The 26,914-nt window shown below is 33.7% G+C and overlaps 1 protein-coding gene across 1 annotated transcript; it reads left to right on the top strand.

Annotated features, from left to right (window-relative positions):
* The first annotated feature begins 202 nt into the window (after positions 1-202).
* On the top strand, positions 203-26,914 carry MsrA (methionine sulfoxide reductase A). The gene is made up of 5 exons (XM_085959939.1): positions 203-401; positions 20,642-20,805; positions 21,737-21,857; positions 22,437-22,573; positions 25,764-26,914. The coding sequence occupies exons 1-5, from the start codon at positions 348-350 to the stop codon at positions 25,999-26,001; spliced, it is 714 nt and encodes a 237-aa protein (XP_085816065.1). The 5' UTR covers positions 203-347; the 3' UTR covers positions 26,002-26,914.

Here is a 26,914-nt window from a genome sequence, read left to right as displayed (position 1 = left end):
CCGTTCGACATAATCATTGCATTTCTCTTTTTGACATTTTAATTTTATCAGTACACTTTTTCGTGTGTGATACGCTTTATGACGCCTGCTTTTACGAATCCCAGACATTATTATGAAACATAACATTACATTGACTTCGAAATAAATTATCCACAAGGTTACGTCAGATGAAACTTGAATCGATAATAATACGAAATACGTCAGTCGAGTTTGTACCACGTTGTCTGAAAGTCGTGTGTTGTGCAAATGTGCTGCTAGAGGAAAAATATCTCGATAGTATAATATTTTACTGAGAAATTAACCAAAAAATTTGACAGTAGTGTTTTTTTTGTTTTGTTTATCTGTTTATGTTTAATTTTATTTGTAAATTCAGCACAAAAATGCGTCCTCCAAATTCTAACGTAAGTGATATTATGTTTTAATATTGCTATCATTTTAACGTGGAAAGTAATTATTATTAGTACCGTTCAATGGAATAAAATTAAACTAATAAAATGTGTAATATTATTATGAAAATATCATCATTTTATTACTCTAAATCTCTATTTATGGGTATTAGAACACTCCAGCTATGTTGTTCTGAAAAAATAATAGGTTATAATTACCTAGTTTATCGCCAAAGATTTGCGCATTTTATTATGTTGCCAATTTTTAGTACCTATATAGGTAGGTACCTAAATATTTCGTTTATAATATAATCATATACAAATTTACCAAGCAACGTTTAAAATTAATTTAAGTCTGTTTATTATTTTGTTTTCGCCGAGAATAACATAACATCTTCGCCCCATATAGTAGACGGTTTAAATTAAATTACGAATTTTGCTATAATCGTTTATGTTATAATTTAAAGCACGTTATGCATTTTGTTGATCAGTGGACAGTGGACATTCTTAAAAAAACTAGTTATGAATGATAATTGCTCGTAAAACCATTAATAAAACACCAGACAATGATAATATAGAATAGATACCTACCTCCATAATATTATTTTCGTAAAGTTTTCGCAATGGTTTATTTCGAAAAGAAGCGCTATGGTACCGGTTGGTGATCCCTGTATCCCGTTCAATTTCTTGATCCTGAAGACCCATATTTTCAGGATTAGTTATTTTTTTTTTTTTTTTTAATATACCGTTATCGACTAAAGAGAAACGAAAGAGTAATTTAAAATTTAAAAGGGCTGCTAGTTTTCTTCTCTCTTTCAAATACTTGCTTATTACATTTTTTGCTTATAAATATAAAATTATTTGGAAGAAAACGTAAGGGCCCACATGCCCAACGTAGGTCAAAATGGAGATTTTATGGTATTTTCTATTTATATAATTTTAAAGCCTTATTATCCTTTATATTTATTTTAAACATTTGATGACTGCATAAAGTAATTTTATTACATAAAATAGTATTCTTTTAAACCTCCCGATCTAATGTTTTAGAATATTGTCATATTTCAGTACATCCATGTGCAGTGGTGTTAAGATTTTTTAGATGTATTAGTTTTTAAACGCATTTACAAAACCATTAGTGAAATATTTACGATCAAAAATTATATTTATAATCTCTGTGATCCCAAATTAGACATTTTATTATTCAAAAAATGGGGATGATTAACCCATTTGAAGATGATTCTAAAGATACTGATTATAAGCTATGACTTTGACCATTCAAGTGTGATAAAACATTCTACGAATAATGACCTTTTTATAATAATTATTCACCTAAGAATAAGGTAGTATTTTTTTTTAAATACGCCATTTCTATTGGCATTTCCCAGTGGTTAAGCTACAACATACGGCCGTAGCCATAAATTGACAAACGATAAATGAAGTAGGGAGTAAGATCATGTCAATGCGCGTGTTTGAACATGTACCGTTTAAAAAAAATACCTTTAAACAGTAAAGAATTAAATATTTTTATATATTTCGTTTATAAACTTAAGTTTTAAAGTATTTAATTAATAAAATAGATTCCACAAAACTGAATGTTTTATTTTAAAAAAATCACCTGGCTGTTCTGTTTTGCCACCGTTCTGTTTTGACACTGTTTTGTTTTGTCCGATTACCTACATAACATACTTATCATTTTTTATTGCTTTGCAGAGTTAAGTGACATGTTAGAATAGCCCCAACCATTCTCTGGTACCTTCATAGTGTTCTTCTTCCTTTTATGCGGTAGTCTCTTCATTGTGAATCTGTAATATAGAATTTGTTACGATGTTACTAGGCGCTTAGCATCCTAATGCATATTGGTTCGTTGTCGAATGTTGATTGTGTTGATCATAGGTGACCTAGTTAAGTTCATTCCTCTAATTGAAATGGGTGAGGATCACTGCGACCAGAGCATCATAAGGGCTGAGTAAACTCTCCCTGTGTCTCGAAATATAAGACTACTTTTTAAATACGGTTTTTTAATGTATTATGACCGCGATTGCACATTGTCAAGCTTCCTCTTTAGTAATTATTGTGAACAATCCACAATTTGTTCGTGTTGTAATGCTATAGTGAGCTATACAAAAACGACTATCTTGCAATATTAAAAAAAATGTAACCTTATCAGTTTATCACCAAGTAGGCCCCACTATACCTATCTTTGGGCTCTTGGAGCCTTAAAGAGTAAACTGGTTTACTTGGATGTTCGCTCATCTATAGCAGGGGTTCCAATAGTGTGCTACAAAATATTGATAAACATAAAATTGAGACTGAAATAGTAATTTCAAAGAAAAATCTTTTACAATTAGATAATATAGGGTTACTAATAATATGTGTGCCGCGGAAAATTCTGATATTTTCACTAAAACCGAGACATATTTGGATTCGGGTGGGAAAAAATATTTTTCCGTAAACACCCAAAAAAACCAGTGGTTTAGGTTTTGAAAAAAATCTGATGCACACCAAGGGTGCCGTGAAACGGAATAGTTTGATAACTCCTGGATTATTAAGTTGTACTATCGGTATGTCAAGATTAACCAGTGCTTTTTGATTGTATTAGTCACGCAGTAGACAAATATATATTTTATGACTATCGTATTAGAATTAGATTCTTGGGTTTCCACCGCGTGTACTTCTTCATTCTTTCCTCGACGTTTCGAGCTCGTTGCAGAGCCCATTATCTAAGAAGGAAGAAGTACACGTGGTGGAAACCCAAAAATCTATTACTATTACGATAAAAAACAACCTTGAGAGTCTCAAACATTATATTTTATGACTATATATATCTTCAAATTACAAAATTATATGAAAACTTAACCTTCCCTCTGTAATGAAATAGTTATAATATTCGGATAATTTTTATGTCATACAATGCAATTATTTGATTCCGTGATAATTTTTGAAATACCTATTATCAAAGTTCATGTCAATATCGTTATAATTGACTTTAGGCCACTCAACAGCGTTTTTCTGATCTAGCATTTGGCGTATGGCGTTTAATGCACCGCTTTTCGTCACTGCTTCAATAGCTTCAGCGCTCGAAATGGAAAATTTTACCAACCGGAGCGCTCGACAATAATATTACGAACATATAACATTGTTATCTAAATTATATATGTACTTATTTTTATAATTTGTGTTAGATTCTTCATTATATGACATATCTAGCTCAGACGGTCAAATTCATATTTCCACGATACGGAGTGATAATTTTGGAGACTTTATGAACCGGAACGGTGCTCCGGTGCGTTCCGGTCCATTTCAAGCCCTGAACAACTTCAATTTTTTCATAAATGATACAATATTACACCAGATTTCTTTGAAAATCGATAACGGTGGTCTTTTTCCTTTATATAATCAACATGTAATATTTATGCGATTGCCAAATTTCTCACCATCTCTTGAGAAACAATAAACTCTTCTTCGACCAAGACAACGAGCTTATATATATATTTTTTTAATTTTCAGAAAATCTATTTCTGCCTACTAGCTCACTTTCGCACTTTATCCGGCATATTTTGTCAACAATATAGTTGGCAACATTACTGCTCGCAGTTACGGTAGACTGCGGTGTTCAGAAAGTTCATAATTAGCTGTCACGACCATTGGTATTCCGCCTATTGACTTGTCTTGCGACGTTGTTTTCACGGCGGGTAGGACAGGGATTTCTAGACATTCTTACAGTGACGTCCCGTGGGGGTAGGCAGATTGAGCGTTGCTTGAAGGCGGCAGTTACCCAAAGGGCAGAAAATCGAGGAGAAGCATTAATCATACATAGAAAGCTACCTAAACTTAGTAATAACGGAAATATCTTTCCATTAAAAAAATCAGCTCACTGGTTGGAAACAAAATATTAGGTAGGTACTATAAAATTTTGAACGTGACTTTATTTTTTTATCGGGTTCACGATGTCTAGTTTACTTCTGTTGTCTTGGACGTCACGTTGTTGGTGAACAGCAATGACATTTGCATACCTAATTTTAAATTTATCCAAATATGTTTGTCAGTCGCTTGGAAGTTGTCATGTGTATTTTTAAATGTACAAATCTGAAACCGTAGACTCGCAATATTGTCTCTTGAAGCAGAAATGGCATTTAAATTAGATTTATTGGTATGCCTATATCTTGTTAGTAATGTATCCATACAACACATTTCTTAGATATTGGAGTCATGAAAGAATGATAAAAAGTACTATATAAAAAAAAATGTGGCGGTATTTTGGCACTGCCTAGGGGCGGCATTTTATCTAGGGACGTCACTGCATTCTTGTGACTTATTTTGCATTACTTCTCTTGCCTCCTGCGCTTGTTGGATAAGCCGGCGATACTATATCTACTTTCCACTTTCTCAGCAGTATCAATTAATATAGAATATTATAATATTAAACACGAAAGTATCAATCAATTTATCTCGTATCTCTCATATCTCTAACTTATCTCGGCTGTAATGAATCTAAACGATTTATTTACATATTGAATACATAAAGTCAAGTCTACAGTTAGATAAGAAACATTATTGTTATCTTTAAATAATTTGATTCGTGTTTTTTTTTTAATAATAAAAAAATATAAAAACAGAGTACACGTCATGAGACACTGGGGAATAAAGTCGCAAGTAATAATTACAAGATAAAAAGAACTTTGTATAGGTATACCACAAACTTGACAATTCTGTGTATTAATATTTTTGGACAAATAAGGCAATTGTCAACAAATCATTTTTTTGCTATTTTGCAACAAACAAACAAATAAATATGGAATACTGAAATGTCATTTTGATTTCCATAGTAACGCACGTATATATTAATAATTTAGTTGCTAGGACCACCCCCTTAGCAACCGATAATAGCGGATTGGATTACGGATTTCTTCCGAAATAACTTTTCATACAAAACAGAATTAACTGAAAATGAATTCAATTCTACTTAAAGATAGCTAAAAGTATTCAAAGAATGCATTGGCATCGTGTTCTGATATATTCTAAAAGTTTCAAATGTCTATCTAGTCGGGAAGTTAGTTAAAAATCGATTGCAAGATTTGTACTGGATAAACAACCGCCGGACAAACAAGAAAACGAGCTAAGAAAAACGTGGTAAAAAGTGAGTTCGTTTTTGGACTCGAAATGAGCGAACGGTTTGAAAAATTTCCAAGAAAATAATTAAATTTATTTATTTTACAAATCTTTTCTTGAAGTTTAAATGCGATACTTTGCTATTTTAGACATTTCGTATATCCAGTGCTCGAAATAGAAAATCTTACGAACCGGAGCGGTGAATTCAAAAATATCAAATTATGTTAAATATTTTTCGGATATCATAAGGGCGATATGCCTAATAATCAGGGTTTCATTTATACTTGAAGGGGATCTGCGCTAATACACATTACCCCCCCCCAATACAACATTAAAATGTAGTTTTTTTTAAATGAGTTCCTACTCATTTTTGCAAAATCACTTATTTTTCGTCAATTTTCTTAGAATTGGGCTCTTATCTTCAAAATTGTAGAAGCTCGTACATTTGTGTATTCCTTTGCTGCAAGGTTCTGGACCTTTAGCCTTTTTTGTAAACACATCTGAAGTCCGAACAGCCTATATTATATTAGAAACCTTAGAAATAGAAGATTTTTTTTTCCCACGAATTTCTTACAACTTTAAAAACTACATGCAATATTATCTCAATAACATGAAACGGAACGCAATTTTCAAAGAATCCACGAGCCGGAACGGTATCTTTTAGAATTTCACGAACAGGAACAGCGCTCCGGTGCGTTCCTGTCTATTTCGAGCCCTGCGTATATCAAAAAATTTGATAAGCAATAATAAGCTTTAATGGTTTTTTGCTACAAAGATTTTTAAGCGATTTTAATTTCTGTTAAACTCAACCCAAAGTAGGTACATTATAACAAAAATCGAGTACAGTTAAATGTTGGAAAAATTCCGGTTTCGACCGCTGGTTAATTTTCACATCACCCCTCACATAAGGACTCAACCGTGTTAGGTTAGGTTATGTACTTTTGTTATATATTTTGTATGAGAAGCATGGCTGTACCTACTCACAAACTATCGTAATTATTAACGGCCGTTCGTCCAATGCGTACACTGTTCCATCTGGTGTACCACAAGGCTCACATCTAGTTCCACTACTTTTCTACATTTGTATTAATGACATAACAAAGGTGATTCTCATGCCCAATTATTTATTATAAGTACCTACCAGCCGTGTGTTTTTTTTCTTTCTATCATTTTTTTTTAATAGCTCTGCATAATATAATATTTCATTTAATTTGATTTATTTATGATTTCTGTATTCGCCTGTTATTGGGACCATCAATCAGTATTTAATTGGTTTATTTTATTATACATATTCATTCTTCGGTGATTGGTTCTGTTGGTTAACCTAAATAAATAAATAAAAAGTTACCTTTAAGCATTTTATTATTAACATCGGATTACATTCTATAAAATGTTGTAACTATTTTTAAAACAACGTACATAATATTATGTAAGTTTAAGGCATAAAGCCCATTGACGCAGCGAGTGCGGCGCTCGCGCAAAATTTCTACAAGTGGCGCGTAAATCAACGAAAATACAACGTAATCAAATACGCCAGCGCCCACTGGATTTCACGACGCATTATACGCGCCCGCCGCATGAATCATCGTTTTTTCGCGAATCACCGCTTCTCGGCGATATGAATGAAAGAAAATACAATGGAGTCCATTCATTGAACACGGCTACCAAAATTACGCTGCTCGAGGCGTTGTCGATCGACGGGCGAAAAGCAATTATTTAATAACAGAGAATCATTGTTTAATTTTATTGCGTGTCAAGTTTATCGCTGGTTGAATAATGTCGTCGTAAATATTAATTACAAGCCCCGAAATAATATAATATTTTTATTGCTTTGTTATGAGAGACACTGTAAAAATAATTATTTTGTGCTGCTTGGGCCGCTTATTACATAGGTGAAGGGTAATGCGCGGGAAGAGACGTGTCATTATGGTTATGAATAAACACTGCATTCGCCGACTTCGCCCGCTCGACGCGTTCTATGGGCACCATCGCTAACACTTTGACCGGATATGTACACCTTCAAACATTAATAAACATAAATATATATTATATCTATATCAAATAACAATATTGTTTCATGGAATATTAATAATGTACCCTTTTAGAATGATACATCATTTATAGAATATTAAAAACGGTTGTGTAGCTATTCAGGGCTCGAAATGGACCAGAATATACCGGAGCGCCGTTCCTGTTCGTGAAATCGGTAAAATTGTCGCTCTGTCCCGTGGAAAAAATAATTTGACCGTCTGAGCTCGATAGACTATATAATAGAAAATCTAACACACTTATTTTTAAGGAATACACATCAAATTTGATAACTATGTCTTCTAACTATAATAATAATAACTATGTAGTGTTCTTCAGAAAACTGTCGAGAGCTTCGGTTCGTAAACTTTCCATTTCGAGCGCTAGTAACATTTATAATCGCATGTTCAACTTTGAAATGGATATTATTAAGGGACATACATAAGCCGAATAATAATTGTATTATGAAATGAATATAATATAATAATAAACTATATTCTTATATAATAAACAATGAATATAAAAATATACACAGCACTGGCGAAAGGTGGAGGTAGGCTATGGAGATCCGACATAAACAGCTGTGGAATGGTTTTGCAACAAAGTTATTTTCGTTAAAATTAAAACAAAAATAACTCTGTTTCAGAACTAGTATAATGGAGTTCCACTACATAAACGCTAGTTCAATTAATAAACAGTGTACACTAAACTTTGTCAGCCATACTCATTTGTTTTGTCATTAAACTAATAATACAAATTGTAGATGGTACTGGTTAGTTTTTTTTAAATTTAATTAAATCCTGCCTAAACTAAACACAATACTGGAGGTAGGTAAACAGTATACACTTTTTTCTCAATCATTTTTATTGTTTTTATTGAAATAAGGGCAGTGACATCCTTAATTTGTAATGTGCCTACGTATTTTTTTATTTTATTATTTATTTTGGACTACCTTAAATCGATAAATGCCTACACTAAAAATCTTTAAATTGACAAACACACAATCTACTGGTAATTAGAGAATTTCCAAGAACCCTACTCTCAAACAGTGGTGGTTTTAGGGAGTGGAGGTCTGTGGCGCTGACAGGTTTGTAGGCACCCTTGCGGAAGAAATCTTGTGCGACGAACCGCCATTCTAATATGTTATTACAATGGGTAGGTACCTACCTATTACAACAGTTATGCTGTAAAGATTTGTTATGTTTTGATTTCTTTTTAAACTAAGATGTTGGTACTATCTAATGAAGTGACTGCATCTTCTGCTTCATGGAAAATCATCACTGCTGTCAACAGTTGCAGTATTTGTATTCGTTCCTTAATTCGCCGCCCTCTATAATGTGCCGCCCCTATACAACGCATGTCCTGCCTACCCCCATGGGACGTCAGTAATTAAGAGCACAATTGCAGATGATGGTGGTTAGTTTTTAAAAATTAATTAAATCTTGCGTAAACCAAACCATAATAGATAATTACAAATATATTTAACTATTTTTTTATTTAACGAATATTTGTAAAGCCCTTCAGTTGCATGACTACTAGTTAATTTAGTCGTAATTATATAAGACGCAGGTGGCTAAATAATTGGTAAAGCACGTTGGTCGGAATACGCAATTTTTCTTTTTATGCTTACGGGTACGTCATCAAGAAAAGTGTGAAGACCACTGCTCTAATCGATCATAAAACGATTCCCTAATCCATGCCCCCCACAATGGGGGCTGACAGGGCTCTAGCCTGGGGGCTCGGGCTTATGGGGGGCCCGGCATGGCGGATCGACCGGCCAAGTGAGATAAACACATATCGTCGGTGTTTTGTAAAAAAAGGCGAATTAACCAAAATGCTACTTTACAGGAGGAGGATTTTTAACTTTTGACATTTATTTGTTTTTTACATGTAGATGATTATAAATATCTAACAAGTTTATAATAAAGCGTAGAAAGAATACTGTCATTATAATAGGTATTATTATACAGGAGGACCTCGACTTTCGCACATAATTGGTTCCTGAAAAGGTGTGCGAATGTTGAATGTTCGAAAGTAGAGGGTAGTAAAAAAAATTAAACTGTGTGTATTTTGAAATATATATTTATCAAGTAAATATACGATGTTTAAGAGACATGTTTAAGTGGGGTTTGCGGGTGTTTCCCTTAAAAAGTTATCAAGAGTTAACTGTTTGCCACTCTTCTTTTTCTTATTTTAAATAAAATATTTTAAATGGTAAATCTACAATATTGCTTAACTGCTGGCACGAAATGTTAAGTGAACCAATCTTTTAATATTAACGCATTTTTTATTTGATTACTGAAAGCAATTCTTTATCCTTCCCTTTCAATGCTCTGGGATTTTCTGGTTGGTAAATTAACATTGGCATCAATTTTAAATCACCAGCCAAGTTTCCACCAAGAAGCAATGTCAATCGGTTTTTAGAAGGTTTATGCCCAGGGGCAAGTGATTCTTCCTTAGATAAGAATGTACGACTAGGCATTTTTTCCAAAATAAACCTGTGTCATCTACATTAAATATTTGGCTAGAGGAATATTCTCCATCTTCAATAATTTTGGATAATGAGGAAATAAATTCTTTTGCAGCATATTTATCCGCATCAACCGATTCTCCAGTGAATTTAATATAAACCAACCGTTATTTGCTTGAAAAATCGTGTTAGAATCTTCTTTTTCTAGCCTTCCAATCTTTGTACAAACTAAGAGCCTTCGCTTGAATAATTGAAATATTCAGAGGGACATCTTTTTGATGTTGGTCGTCGATCCATGAAGACAAAATATTTTTCCATTTCATCCATAACTATGCCGTGTCTTTTGGAAAAACCTTTAAAGATAATATATTTCCACAATTTTGAACGTATTCCTTAATTTAATTTTTCAAAATTGAACATATCGTATCAGACCTGTTTGTATCATACGAACGTCCGATTGAAGCAAAAGATTCACCGCAATTAGAACGTCGTGTGAAGTTTATAAGTCCTTGATTTCTTTTTGTTCGTATCAACACTGCAGTTTTTCCGTTTCTCAGTCATGTTTATAAATTTTTAGGGTGAAATATTTCAAATGAAGAAAATTAGCAAAACGCACAACATGACACGCCCGCACGCGCTCCTGCGCAAGACTATAATATCAGCTATCCTAGCTAGCTCACAAGCAAAGTGACGGGTGCGAGCACGATGCAAGTGACGCAAGAAATGCACTTGCTTGTGAGCGAGCGAGAAGGGGATATCTTAACCCCACGGCCAGCGCGACGTTTTAAAAAAACGATTTTTTTGAAATGTGCGAAATAGCGAATTGTGCGAAAGTCGAACGTTCGTAAGTCGAGGTCCGCCTGTATAATATTTTTAAAGGCCTAATATGTCACATTTGCTTTTTATTTTGTAATTTTAATTAATGTAATATTAGTCGATTATCGTTTCGATAATCGACTTTCGATAAAAATTCGCCGTTTTTACACAACAAAGCTAGTGGGGTACATATTGTATTTTCATTAAAATCTCGATTTCGCCAAAATGGTTGATTCGCCCTTTTTACAAAACACCGACGATATTTCGAGTATGTATGACAAAATTCCACTAGTTGTAAAAAAAATGTCGCCTGTGGAGCTATTTCACTTCAAGCATACTAACATTTAAAAAATGGGCTTGTGCAATGCAATTTTTGATTATCGTTTGTCGATATTCGACAACTCCATAATTCAAGTGGGTTTATTAAAAAATTCAAAAAATTCAAAAAATCACCACAAAATACCTTAAATTATACCTCGAACACTATTTGGAATACAGAACTGTAGATCGCCACACTGCCTCTAACTTTAGCGATAGGTAGGGGGGCCGCCGAAGATTCTAGCCTGGGGGCCCGCTTCAAAATGTGGGGGCTATGCTCTAATCGTTGTCAATAGTTTGTTTAGCAATTAAGTTGTGGGAACATAAATTAATGTCAATGTGTTTATAAGTAGCTACATACGGAAATACGCGTGCGCCGAAATTTAGTAAACATCGGCAACTGGAACAAACATGTTATTACATATTACATTGTATGCAATTAGTATTATATTGCGAAAAAGGTATTATACAACAACGTTGTTGTCTTACAAATTCGCGGATGTTTCAAAATATTTACTTTATTTTGAAGAAAGTTGGTACCTAGAGAAGCTAATCTAAGTAGCTATGTAACCAAAATCTAACGTTTATTGTGCCATTTTGTAAAACTCTTAAAAACCGTATGAATATCTATTAGGTGTTACCATACCGAATAATTGAGTTGCCTAGAGTCATAACACTCATAATTAAGTACTCACGTACCTATGTCATAAATCGAGTTATGAGATAATCGAAAAAAAACCATCAAGGCACTGTTTTTTGTAATTAGAAGAAACATATTGAACTCCCTTGAATATTAATGAGTGAGTGAGTCGATTTAAATTATTAAGGTTAAGTTGGACTGCAGAGGTAGTACATTAATTGTTCTGAGTAAACCAGACACTGGTCCTCGCTGTTCTACAAGGCAAGTGGATGCGTAATATAGATCTAAAACATATCATTAGCCTCTCCCTTACCGAGACCGTCTGTGCGTGGTGCCAGCACCACATCCTCCTAGAGGTGACCCTGGTATCGCAGAACACAGCGGATCTAGACTGGGAAGTCAATTAATATCCCTGGTATTGGACAGCAGCAATTACCAGTACTGATGTAAGATGGAGAGGATGGACTTTGGTACAGCTTACATTTAGATAACTGAAGGCATGGTCGCAACGGCTTTAATGGCTTTGACACTGCGATGTGGAAAGCAACGGGAAACTACCACATTAACTATATCCCTAGTAATCATCATGGCTGGAAAATCAAATTGCATGGCCCTCAGTCCCCGGCAGGCCTTAAATGGTCAAAGGGTGCTAAGAATCCCCGGGCCGGCTTTGAAGATTGCGACCTGGAATGTGCGATCTATGTTTAAAAGTGGAAAATTGCAAAACGTTATATACATATTATATATTATATATAATGCTTCTATGGCTGCAGAATGCAGACACACAGCACACAATAAGAAATAGAGCTCCCTGCGCATCTTTTCTATACACAAGACTGCTATCGGCAGGTATCGAGGGTAGTTTTGTATCGAAGTATTTGCACTTATTGTAACAATTACAATAAGGTAGTTCTAATTGTTACAATAAGTGCTATGTTTTATCAGCACCTCTCTTGGGTGTGCTAAATTTTAGAGCGAGATAGACAGTTTTGACTGTTTAGACGGCTAACTTATTATAACAATGATAATACTTCGATACAAATATATGAAAAACTACCCTCGATAGCTTCCGATAGCAGTTTTGTGCATAGAATAGATGCGCAGGGAACTCTATTTATTATTGTGTGCTGTGTGTCTGCACTCTACAGCCATAGAAGCATTATATGTATATATATATTATATTTACTTTATTATACTTGTGTATAGAATAGATACGCTGATTGGTTAGAAAGGCGTTGGTAACAGAACTCACATTATTCAATGATAAATGTGAGTTATGACACCAACAGTCAACTTCGTAAACGATTTTCAAATGACTTTTGATAGATAACTATTTCTCTATATACACTTAGAATCACTTGGTATATTTAACTAAAAAATGGCAAAATTGCAAAATGTGAGTTATAACTCTCAGTGACTCAATTGCAAAAGACAATAATTCGCGAACGAGACCTAAGGAAACGTCCTGTCAGGCCATCGAGTTTCCACGTAGCTAAAATCATCACAGACAGAATTGAATTCACTTGCTTAAAGGGATAATCTCATCTCAATATTTAAGTACCTAACAATTATTAATTCGCCCAATTCTTAGTATTTTCTACGAGAAAACTGTGTGTCGACTAGATTCATAACAGATTCGGTGGTTTGAGCATAATAGTTAAATATACAACGGTACCGAACACCGTCACAATGAATATTTAAATTTTGTGGTAATCTCTAAATAGTAATCTATTTTTAACGCGCCTCGTGGCCTTGCCAATGTAAACACAGATTAAAAGAAAACCAGCTATGTCCTATTAATAAACTTGAATTCGAGGTTAACAAACTCATTTTGTTTATTATTAATTTAATTACATTATAAGACTACTTCCTCTTCGGAAACGATTCAAGCCAGGTGTACTGCAGTCGTTGGATACGGGTGCGAGTCATGGACGCTAAATATGAAAGCAGCTGAAATGGTGGACTGCTTTGAGAGAAATATACTGAGGCGGATATACGGACCCATGAATTATGGTGGGGAGTGGAGAATTAGGTACAACACGGAACTGTACCGTTTATACCAAGATTTAAAACTCTCCACCTTCATAAAACTCCAGAAGCTCAACTGGGCAGGCCATGTTCAGCGCATGCATGAGTCACGGATACCGAAGAAGATCCTCGAAGGAAACCCAGGGGGGAAAGGCACAAAGCCACGCACACGATGGGGTGATAACATTACAAAAGATGCCAACCAGCTGCCAAAAATCAGATACTGGAAAAGACGTGCGGAGGACCGTTCCGGCTGGAGGACGGCGGTGGAGGCCAGGGTTCGAGTTGAGCTGTAGCGCCATCGAAGAAGAAGAAGTACTGCACCGGTGATCTATGAATACGAATAATAAAATTAGACTGTTTATCTGTCTGTCCGTTTTATCGAACCACCGACTAGACCAATATGAATGAGACTTGCAAATCTTGCAAGATATACCTTGCATAGCTTGTACACGAATTAAGTAAACTATATCTATATTCACGATATCTCATAATAAACTTCTCGAAAATAACACATTATCAACAACGTGAATTCTTTACATATGCGGGCTTTGGTTTCATAACTCACGATCTCCGTCAATGCTTTTTTTTGGCAAATTGAAAAAAAACAGTTTTCTACATACAATTTAAAATGAATAAATAGTGTGATTATTGTTGTATTCGATGCATTATCGATAAATAAATGGGCTGTAATAAAAAAATGTTAACTTCAGCTGTTAGAAATACAAAATATGGAGAATGTTAGTTTTGCTGTGAGTCTATGGAGATTGTTAGTTTAGGACCGTGCAACAGACGTTTACACCATCAGAGATAAACAAAAATGTCATCACATGTGGGCGGCTCTCGTGGTGCAGTGGGTAAGGCGCTCGCCTTCCACCCGAGAGTTCCTGGGTTCGATTCCCGGTCATGACAAAAACATTTATGTGTTTTTCTCAAAGCCTGGGTGTTTGTGATTGTTCAAAATTACTAACAACCACCTTGTACGAAAAAGCAAGGACATGGTTATTAATAATTCTATAAAAAAAAAACAGTTCAATGTGGCACTCTTATTGGCTGGAATGGACGTTGTTAATTCAGAAAATAACAAATATTTGGAGAATGTAAGTTTTGAAAATAAATCATATTTTCACATTCGTTTTAAATATGAGGTGTTTTTTTAAATGTTACGTCATACTTTGAATGGACAATGTGAATATAAAGAATATTGCTGCATTCATAACTCATTTTTGTTATATTGTGGAGTTTGTGAGTTATGAAACCAGAACCCTCATATAGTAGGCTTAACAAATAACAACTTCAAGACGTTCACAGCCTGAAATGAAAAACAAAGATTAAGTCGTAAGCTGTGGTGCAGTCTTGGACACAGGTCTTGAACGATGCTGATCTGCTGAGTGGAGAATTGGATGTTTTAAAATCAAAAATATTTATTTACATGAAGCGAACATTACAAATTATAAATTTACACACCGCCAATATAAAAATATATATTAATAGACGTATAATATAAATAAAAAGATTAAGATGGGTATTTATTTTATTTATATAAGGACACAAATTATCTGAATTTTGTCTTACATCCTATATTATATTAAATATAAATAATATTATAATTCACAAAGTTATTTATTATAACGGGCAGTGGTTTCATAAATCAAATTTATTTATTTATTATTAACTTTACACAGGGCTTTTTTTTAAAAAAAAAAAAAAAGGTGCCGGATCTCACTTCATGTCAAGCTTTTTACTAAATAAAATTATATTCAAATGTCACTTAAATGAAATTTAAAGGAGCTATGCCACGAAGCGAACAAAAAAAGGTTGATTTTTACGATAATTTTTTATTTTAGTCAAAACAAAGCTACAGAAACAATAAAATACATACATTATATTTGAAATATATTGTACAAATAAGACTAAATAAGACTAACTTTAAAATATAATTGTAAATACATATGTAATGTATTTATTTATGAACTTGAATAAAAGTTTAGAGTGATTTCCAAAGTTTTTTCCAATTCTCGTCTGATACATCATCTCGATTCCTTTTCTTAGTGTTAGAGTCTAAGGCCGAAGGTCTTCCTTTAAGTAACCACCTATCAACATATTTTGAAGGATCGAAAAGTGTCAAGGGTGGTCCCACGAGTTTGATGAACAAGAGTGCCGAAACTGTTTTAGTGTTTAACGAAGCTCTTGTTGGGGTAATAATAAGATTCATTTGCGAAAACCCCCGTTCACATTCACTTGAAGAAATGGGAATAGAATTCAGAGCATATACCAAACGCAAGAGTTTTTCAGAATATGTCTTTTCGAGAATGTATTCGCGAAATCCACGAATCATTTCTCGTTCATCTAGTTGTAGCCTGATCGAAATGTTTCTAATTTCCATCTCTCCAAATGTCAACCGATTATCAATGTCTTCAGGCCAATATTTTTGGTCAAGTACGCGAGCCCAAAGTGCAAACTCAACATCTTTATTATCTAGCAGCCTTTTTTCAATTGACGTTTTCAACGTGGAATAAAATATTTTCGGATCAATAGGAGGATCATTTTTAGAAACTTTTTCGTGAAGTAAAACTCCACGAAAATGCAGATTGCTTATAGCAGCTGCAGCACATTTATAATAGGGACCAAAATTCTGTTTTCTTTCTTCAAAAACTTGAACGAGTTCATTTATTTTTCGATTTGCAATGTAAAGGTTCACATTGCGATTTTGTAGGTCCAAACTAAGTTCCGACAATTCTTGGAGAGCGTCGCACATCAATGCTAGATCCAATAAAAATGCTGTTGATGTTATTTTGTTCTTTAAGCCACTGTAAGTACACTTGTCATTTTTATCTCTTGTAGGGTCATTCATCGCTTCTTCAAAATGACGCACAAGGGATTCATAATTATTCCACACAGCCGAAACTGAACGAAAACTAGATGCCACCCATCGGGTACTTAAAACTCTTCCGATTTTCAGTACCTCAACGCCTAGTGATTCTGCACATAAATGCAACTCTCTATTATTTTTCGGCGACGCGTGGTATAAAACATAAAGTTTATCAATAAATGATTTGAATCTATTGATCCCTGAAATTTTTTTTACAGCATCACTTACTGATAATTCTAATCTGTGATTAGTACAATGCCAAACTATAATTGAAGGAAATTTTTCTGTCAGCAATTTTTTCACTCCATTTTTAGAACCTAACATCACAGCAGCGCCGTCGCATGCAACCGAAACTAAATATTTTTTTAAATATTCTTCTGTCATCCCATATAAATCAAGAGATTGGAGTAATGATTCAAATATTCCTTTTGCCGTTACGTCTTTAAGTTCAATCAAATCCAAAAACAAATTAATTGGTGAATTCATTCCAACACTTTCGACACAGCATCGAACATACACAATGAGGGTGGTTTTTTGGCTTATGGTGGTAGACTCATCAATTATCAAAGAAATTATATTTTTCGATTGAACAATTTCTTTGAAAACATTTTTTCTCATTTCATCACATATATGATTTACAATGTTAACACATGCGTTAGTGGAATGGAGAATATGACCCATTTCGATCCCATTTAGTTCTTGGAGATTAATTTCACTTTCAAACATATTGAATGATTGATTTTCCTTAGCTAATTTATATGCAGTTCGAAAAATGTTTGCTGTTATTACGTTTTCGCGAGATAACGATTTTAAAAAAGTATTTTCAATCTGCTTTTTTTTGGCTTCAGAAATGATTTTTAACGCTGCTTTGTGTGCAATAGATCCTCTGTGATCGAAAAAATTTTTTCGAAGTGACCCCAATTGTAGCTTCCTCTCTTTCCCAGAATACGTGATTTCATTATTGGCCCATTCTTTGGATATTTTCATTCCCATTGTCGTTTCAGTTCCAAGAGTTCCAACGTTTCTGCAAATTGTGCAGCCAAGTTTCATTTTGTGTACGTTCAACCATTCGTTTTTTGAGCAAAAATCGTTTTTTTGATCTAATGACCAGCAGTCTGGCCAATCGTTTTGAGTTCGACCTTGATCCCCGAGATCAGCTAGAGATGATTCAGGAACATCTACATGTACCGATATTTCCATATCTTCTGTCATCGTTTCTGTTTTGAGCTTTTTATTTGCGGAATCGGCGCCGCTGCCGGTGGTTGAGAAGTAACAGGAAATTTTTTTCATATTTAAACTTGGGGTTGCACTAAATAATATATAAAATAGTTGCACAACACGTAATCGTAACACAAACTGACTAAACAAACGTAAATAACAATATACGCAGATGCTGCCATGCGATAAACGTCAAACTGTCAAAATCATAATACGCAGCATACGTATGAAGCTAGTTACATACGCATGTTTGCTATTTAAACTATACGGTTACTTCACTAACACTAACACGCCAACATTCAAAATGGCTTCCACCTGTACCTTATTTTATCATTTTAACGAATTATTATTGTAATTACTTAAGCGCAAATATTTTTTCGTTTAATTGATTTTGAAATAAAACCGTGAAAAAAGGTGCCGGAACGCCGTTCCACCGCGTTAAATGGAAAAAAAGCCCTGACTTTACACAAATTCAAGATGTTCACCCCGATGGCCGGAGGCTTACGCGTCGGTTTATCATATCGTGGGTCCAAGGCTCGAATCCTGGGTCTGGCAAATACACAAAATATTTTTCAATTTGTGTTTGTAGTCAGGGTATGAACCTAATAGGTTGAGCAAGTGGCTAACATCCATATTTCGTTAAAACAAAAATCTGCTAATAAAACCTCCACCCTGTGAAGGCCCATAATTATAATCTTCTTGAGATCGGACATGGTTAAAAGAAGAAGAAGTTTATTAACAACCGATTATCGTAAAAGTGCATTTCTATATATATATCTATCATAATCTCTTTCTCGGTATTAGAATCTTGTAGATATCGGTTTTTGGAATCTATTATATTCAAGTTCAATTCTACAAAAAAAATCGAAAACATACCTAATAATCATTTATTAATTAGCACTAAAATTCAGGCATCTACTTAGGTAGTTTAATTACATTTTACAAATAATAATATACCTAAACCAGGTTTATTGAATTATAGGTATATTTTATATTATAATTTTGTAAAACATAGCTTTTTTTAAATATTGGTTTTTAAATCAGAATAATTATTATAATGTCGATTTTTCAAATTGAATTTTCATCGAAAATAAGTACTATACCTACCTATAATAAAAATTGTTATCAGGGATACAAAGGCCGACAATACCATGATTTATAGAGTTAGAATTTAAACACCGTTTTGGTCGGAAAAGTACGTAGCCAAATGTTTATCTTTCCTGACTTTTAGACTACCGTATGTCAGCCAGTAGCGAAGGGTGTAGGTAGGCTAAAGATCCGCCATAAATAGTGCACATTAAACTTTGTCAGTCGTACGTATTTGTTTTTATTGAACTAAAACTACAATTTACAGATGGTATTGGTTATTTTTTACAAATCAATTAAACACTGCCCAAACCAAACCATAATAGTTTTGATATATTTTCTGTACACTTTTTCATTAACAGGTACTTATTAAATTTGTTTTTGTTTGATTAACAATACATATTACACGTACTATTGTTGGTTTTTTTTTTAATTCATTACGCCCTGTCTGAACCAAACTATAATAGATAAAAAAATATTATTATATCTATAAAATATTCAAAGTTATGTATGCTTTAATTGAATAATTTCGATATTTTATAGGTAGACGAGTATTTTTTGACTATTATCTATTATAGCTTGGTTTTCGCAGGGTTTAATTTAATTTTTAAAACTAACCAACACCATCTGTAAATTGTAGTCTTATTTCAATGAAAACAAATACGTTTGACTGAAAAGGTTTAGTGCGCACTATTTATGTCGGATCTCAACAGTCTACCTCCACCCTGGTCTCCATAGATTATAGAAAAAGGTTCTCTTCAACGTCTTTCGTATGTGATTAATGATTATCAATAATTTTATAGTTAGGATCTATATACGTAGGTAAACTATTGTAGAAAAACGCGTAGATATATACATAATATATTATTATTATTGTACCCATGGCCCCCCTACCTATCGCTAAAGAAAAAGGCACTGTGATGCTCTACAGTAGCGTTTTCCAAATGGTGTACGCGGTAAAATTAATGTGTATACCTATTTAGTGTTCTACCTTTTAATACATCCATTTGAATTGTGGAGTTGTCGAGTATCGATACACAATTAAAAATTGTATCGGACAAGCACATAATTTTAAATAATAACATTATAGAAGGAAAATAGCGCCTTTTTTACTATGAGAGCAAATTTGTGATGTGTGTTTATCTCACTTGTCTGGTCTAGTCGCCACGCCGGGCCCCTCCTGAGTGCGGGCCCCCAGGCTAGAGCCCTGTCAGCCCTCCCCTTGTGGGGGCCATGATTGTACCTACAGATACCTATGTCATTATTTCACCTGGAATAATAACAAAATAATCCTTGTATTATTTATTAGATTACTGGTTTAATGCACGATCAACATGGCACAAAATCTTGACATGTATGACGTAGAGAAAGGAACCTAAATGATGTTAAATTTGCATAATTACATATTAAATATACATAAACAGTCACGTTTTGATTATGCGACGTTTGACAAGTTAGCACGTGCAGCAAATTTCGGACGTAGGTGTCTTATTGGTCTTTAATACTATATTATGTTAGGTACACATTATGTATTTTTGGATCAACATGGTTTTCACATTATGTGGTCCAGAAATTAACCTTCTAAAATTTTAAAAATTCCCAGACCACCCTTGTATATAAGTCTGAACTAGAAAATTAAATTAACCGTCTTGGTTGATTCCTTATTTCAGGGCACGACTCCATTGCACCATGTGGATATTCCAGTGAAGAAGGCGACGTTCGGGATGGGCTGCTTTTGGTCCAACGACTCCTTGTTTGGTGCCCAATTAGGCGTCATCAGAACAAGGGTTGGTTACGCGGGGGGAAGCTCCGGAACTCCTGCATACAGAAATATGTAATAATTAATATTTTTAATGGTATTTAGTTTTTGCAATGGCTACCTTTGATGACTTCTTTTGAGTATATCTGCACATATAACCATGTATGTAAATAACTAATTGGGTGAAATTAAAACATTTAAAACTATAGTGGAATGTCATGGTAGGAGTGTGAAGTTATCCTCAAATGAACCGGCACTTGTAGCTAACTTAAACAGTAAACCAGAGGTCATAGAGTTGTCTTGCGTAAATTTCTTACTTTTAGACCAGTACCGTCCCTAGGCAAAGTGCCGCCCTTGAGCAGACTTAGAATGCCGACCCCTTTAATTTTTGTTATTAATTAATTAATTGTCTGCAAATTTGTTAGGTTACATACTTACCTATCATAATATTATTTATTTTCGATAATATTTAACTGATAAAATACAAAAAATCTTTATATTCACAAACACACCTACTGAAAATTAGAGTAAGTATGTATTTTCACGAAACCTACTCTCAAAAAATGGTGATTTTAAATATGTGAAGGTCTTTAACGCTGACAGGTTTGGAGGCACCCAATTTGACCTATACGATAAACCTATTACTCGCACTTGTATTACAATGGGTATTAAAATACAGCAATAATTATGTTATTGGAATCTGTTATGTTTTGATTTTATTATAAACAAAGATGTTGATACTTTCTAATGAACGACCACATCGTCTGCTTCATGAAAACCGCAACTGTTCTCAAAATCCGTAATATTTGTACTCGATATTTTATTCGCCGCCCCTAAGCAACGCATAATCTGCCTGCCACAACAGGGCGTCACTGATTTAGCCTCCATCACTACAGATTAAGATCTTTTTAACATCTTTGTACCTACCTAATTTACTTTTTATTTTTATAGCAGAGGCTAGAAATTTGCCATTTTCTAACCGTTTTTTTATATTATTTTTTTTCAGAGGTGATCACACAGAGGTTATTGAAATTGATTACGACCCCAAACAGATTTCTTTCTCTGATCTTTTGGAGAAATTCTGGAACAATCACGAGTATGGACTCCTCACAAAGATCAAACGACAGGTACGTTAATACATCCCACAACAATGAAGTAAAGTAGCGGCTTTCAATCTTTTTTGTTTCACGACGTGTGTATCAAGATTTTTAAAGTTATACCTACTTTAGGCGCGTTTGGGAAATCAGATCAGAGTGTATTTTTGGTGTGTGACATGTAACACATAATTTATTTTTCAAGATGTAGGGGCACGTTCTACCCATACGTGGCATCACTGCAGCTACTCTTATTTCTCTCTGATATTAGAATCCACGTGAGATTCTCCTGTGATCTCTATTTTAATTTAGTTAATTATTTTTGAAACCAGTTGCTGAGTTGAAATATGTGATGGTCAAAGACGATTTTCATCTCGTATGAGGACAACAACACAGCCAATTTAACGAGCTACACCAATATATACCTATTTATTTTATCTAATGAGACAACGATAAAGTAAAAAATATGTTTAAAAAATCCCGATCAATTTTCCATGAAGCCTTTTAACATCGAGGCTTCTGCTTATTAGCATTCCATCTCCATTTTTTTATATGTCCATTCTTATTATATCATGCATGCTTATTATCTAACGGAATTATTTATATTTTCAGTACATGTCTCTCATACTTTACCATGACGAAGAGCAGAAGGAGCTGGCGGAGAAGACCTACAAAGAAATTGAAACACAGAAAAACGTGAAATTACGGACAGAAATCGCTCCAGCGGGAACATTTTACGCAGCTGAAGAGTGAGAAAGCATTTTGACCACTTTTATACATAGCATAGCGTAGCATAGAACCAATTTTCTACACCTTTATATAGCGAGGTACAGCGCTAACGAAAATATTAACATAGTTATTGGATTCTGTGTGCGTTTTATAAAAATAAATGTGTTAGATTTTTTGTTATATGGCCCATCTAGCTCAAACGGTAAAATTATTTTTTCTACGAGACGAAGCGATACTTTTGCCGATTTCACGAACTGGAACGGCGCTCCGGTGCGTTCCGGTCCATTTTGAGCCCTGGCGAGGTATTATTGTGTTAGCTTTAATGGGATATAAGAATGGCAGGCGCGCACATGCAAATGGTTTGGGAGTATCCATTTTCAAAAAAATATACTTCGAGAATATTTTTTATTGATTTTGTAAGTCAGCGGGAGGGGTCTAACAGGTGCACCTGACTTCCACGTTTACTCCTTCTACGACTTATAGCTTATCGTCGCTTAAACTACAAACCCTCATTTTTCTTCTTCTAGTACATTCCTCATACCCAGACACTTCGCATTTTGAGTCTATCGATTTGTGGAAAACAGGCACTGCTTTGAAAAGTTGTAATAATCGTATTCGGTCCATCGTCTGCCGCCTTTAATTCAATTTATTTTCCATTCAATTTTTTTTTTTTTTTTTTTACATATTGTGGACATTACAAATTATAAGTTCAAGACGTTCACAACATGACATTTAGAAACAAAGATATATAAATATAACAGTATTACATAAAAAAAGAGATAATATCAGTAGATAAATTAGACAGGTACAAGGAAGTACACCGGATGAGCTAAGCAGACCCTATTTTAAGAATTTATAAAACAACATCCACCTAAACTCATTCTCACGTAGGTGGAATATATCAACACCCGAAGAAATTTCGTTGAACATACGGATGACCTGTTTGCCCTCATGTGTCGTCACTGTATAATAATATAATATATTATTCGACCATGTCGGATCCTAATAGGTTCATATGGATCATATTATATTATACCAAATTTTAATTTCCTATCTTGTACCTATGTGTACAAATTCGAACGCAAGATTTTTTTAAAGTATCTATTATATAAAATACACCCACGGTGGCCGCGCGGCTTAAGCGTTGGACTATCACGCCGTGGGTCCCAGGTTCGAAACCTGGGTCTGGCAAGTACACATATTGTTTTTCAATTTGTGTGTGAGTCAGGGTATGCACCTAATAGGTTGAGCAAGTCGCTGACATCTATTTCTCGTAAAAAACAAAATATGTTTTAATACAAACCTCTACTCTGTGGAGGCCCATATGATCATATTAGGATCGGACATGGTTATTATTAATATATTATATAAAAAGATATAAAAATATACTAATTAGCGAGAAATTTTTTTGTAAAAATAATTGGCAAAAAATGATTTGATTTACAATTAATAATGCATACGCCGTCTTCTTGACTTTGTCATAGCGATTGATAGCAATGATATCGTTATGAATTATGTCTGATATCACTGATATCAGTTTTGGAAGTCATTCATTGTTATTGTTTTATTATCGCAAAGGTCAACCCATTTAATCTTTTCAAGTACAATTTTCGTATAGGTGACATGTCTCCACGTTTCGAGACGCAAGGTCGTCAGCAAAGGACAAGTTAATTAATATCTCAGATTGAGTTTTTAATAGCACTCGCCAACTTTAAGTCAGTATAATATGAGTGTTGCCATTTTTACAACGTTTTTCTTATCTCGTATTCTTATTTGTACGGTACAAATCTTGCAATCGATTTTTAACTATCTTCCCGACTAGCTAGACGTTTGAAACTTTTAGAATATATCAGAACATGATGTCAATGCATTTTTTTTAATACTTTTAGCCATCTTTAAGTAGAATTGAATTCATTTTCAGTTGTATGAAAAGTTATTTCGACACCATTATTGGTTGCTAGGGGTCTGGGGTCCTAGCAACTAAATTATTAATATATACGTGCGTTACTATGGAAATCAAAATGACATTTCAGTATTATTTCTATCAAGTAGGTACAACATTTTTTGATCGTTTAAGCTAGTCCAGTCAAGTGTATATGATTCAACAGAAAATTTAAAAACGCTGTATATAAAAAGTTCTTTTTATCTTGTAATTATTTATTCATAAAACTATAGTACATTAGACTATTTCAGCAACAAATATTATACGCGTCTTGTGTGTTTTTATGCTTATCCCAAAAAAATTAAATTAAGACGACTCATTTTATTAATCTGTGTTTCTAAAATCTATCCGAATTTATAAAATGTCATTCAGAACCGATGACAAGGACGTTTTACTTGTTTTTTTTTTCAAAACAAAAAAGTTCAAATATTAGCGAAAAATCGAAAGCATTTATTGTCTAATAATCATTTATTAATTAGCGCTAAAATTCGGGCGTTTACTTAGTATAATTACATTTTACAAATGATAATAATATAAGCTAGGTGTGTTGAATTCTTGGTATATTTTATATTATTATTTTGTAAAACATAGCCTTTTTAAAATATGGGTTTTTAAATTAGAATTATGATGTCGACTTTCATATCGAATTTCCATTGAAAATTTCCGAATAAGTAAATTATAATGATTAATGATTTATAAAACGTTTGTTTGGGGCCCAGGGAAACTCCCAAACGTGCTATTATTTATTATAAATAAAAATAAGTAATTTACTTTTCCAAAAAGTATCAATACACTATAATTGACTATATTATTATAATTAAACAAGACATAATCGATTTATTTAAGAATTATTTTTAATGGCACAACCATGGTTTATCCGCTTTTCGATAAACATCTCCCCAAATCGTCTCAATTATTTCTTTCCTTGATCTTCCTTGCGTGTTTGAGGCTTTTAGTGCATTCAATGGGTACCTATTAGAATTATTAGACTATTAGAGTATAATATGTTTCATAACTTTGCACTCCGGCGCTAGGATAAAAATGATGTAAATGTATTCTAAAAATATTTTTTTACATATATTATCTATTTATGTATTTATTACTAGATATATTAATACAAGTGAATATCATTTGATCTAATTTTATGCGAGGTAATCAGGCAGTAAAAAGAGCAAAGTTATAAAAGTATAGGTACTCTACTTATCTACTCAAGTCAAGCATTCTGGTATCTGACATAATACTTATTTTCTATCTTTTCTACTTTTCAGTTATCACCAAAAATATCGGTTGCAAGGCCACAAGGACCTGTGCAAAGACATTGGCCTAAAGAGCGGAACCATGCTGCAGACTTCCCACCTGGCCGCTAGACTGAACGGTTACCTGGTTGGAATCGGCGGGATGGAGCAGTTCGAGAAAGAGGTTCCTCATCTCGGACTGTCTCCGAAGCAGGTGGAATACGTCAGGAGAGAGCTCGATCGCAACGAAGGTGGCGGGCTGGCCTGCTGATGTGATCGAAGAATTAGAATTTTAATTAAATTAGTATTTTAATCGCTTATTAATGTTTCCGCTATCGAGATTACTGTGACCAGCCGCCATTAACTTTATACTCGTAAAGATTAAGAACAAAATTATCATAGCAATATATATAGTATATAGCAATATAGTAATAAATACTCAGTGTGTTCTAGGTATATTACAATATTGCACTCCAATATGACAATAACCAAAGTTTGAGATATTATGAATTTTACAGTAAAACCTTTCAAGCAAATAAAATTTTAATGAGCTTAATTTAAATTTTGCTTTAAATGAGCAGGTTTCGAAATGGACACCACTGCTTCGATTGTATATTTAAATTATGCACAATGTAGTGAATTTATTCTACAATGCAGTGATCCCCAATAAGCATTCTGGGAACCCTTAATAACTTGTAATATTAGTTCAATCTCTTGGATAAAGGAAAGCGACACTTTATAAAAGTTATGAATGACATCTGCTAGTAAAAAATTACATAAAAAAGTCGTATTGGAATCGTTTTGAAGTAGAAAGATTCTCACATAGAAATTTGCTAAAATGCAGAAATATTGCTACACCTAGAAACGTTTTAATTAGCATCCCATTTTACTGTTCTGTCATGGTTGATTATGTACTGAATTAAATACATATTGTACTATCTTCAACTAATTGCTTATCAATCAGATATAATGACAACAGTGTAGGTAATAAGGTACTTAGTGACTTCCTGTTAATTGATAATATTGTCTACATAAAATCATTTTGGCTAATGAAAGACCATTAAATAAATGATTATTTTCAAGAAAAGGAAGCCGATTAGTATAATCAATTCTTAATTACTAATATTTCCTTGCAAATTTTATAATATAATTCCAAATTAGCAGAATAAATTAAACATACTTTG

This window comes from Rhyacophila brunnea, unplaced genomic scaffold, assembly GCF_057557595.1.
Source record: "Rhyacophila brunnea isolate RB1 unplaced genomic scaffold, BYU_Rbru_1.0 scaffold_9, whole genome shotgun sequence".
In the NCBI taxonomy this organism is placed as follows: Eukaryota; Metazoa; Arthropoda; class Insecta; order Trichoptera; family Rhyacophilidae; genus Rhyacophila; species Rhyacophila brunnea.
This window is presented reverse-complemented; position numbering and strand designations above follow the sequence as displayed.

Coding starts and splice junctions, on each gene's coding strand:
- MsrA (XM_085959939.1), top strand. CDS start 348: ATGTTTAATTTTATTTGTAAATTCAGCACAAAAATGCGTCCTCCAAAT. Junction 402..20,641: donor TGCGTCCTCCAAATTCTAAC/GTAAGTGATATT, acceptor TCCTTATTTCAG/GGCACGACTCCATTGCACCA. Junction 22,574..25,763: donor ACATTTTACGCAGCTGAAGA/GTGAGAAAGCAT, acceptor TCTACTTTTCAG/TTATCACCAAAAATATCGGT.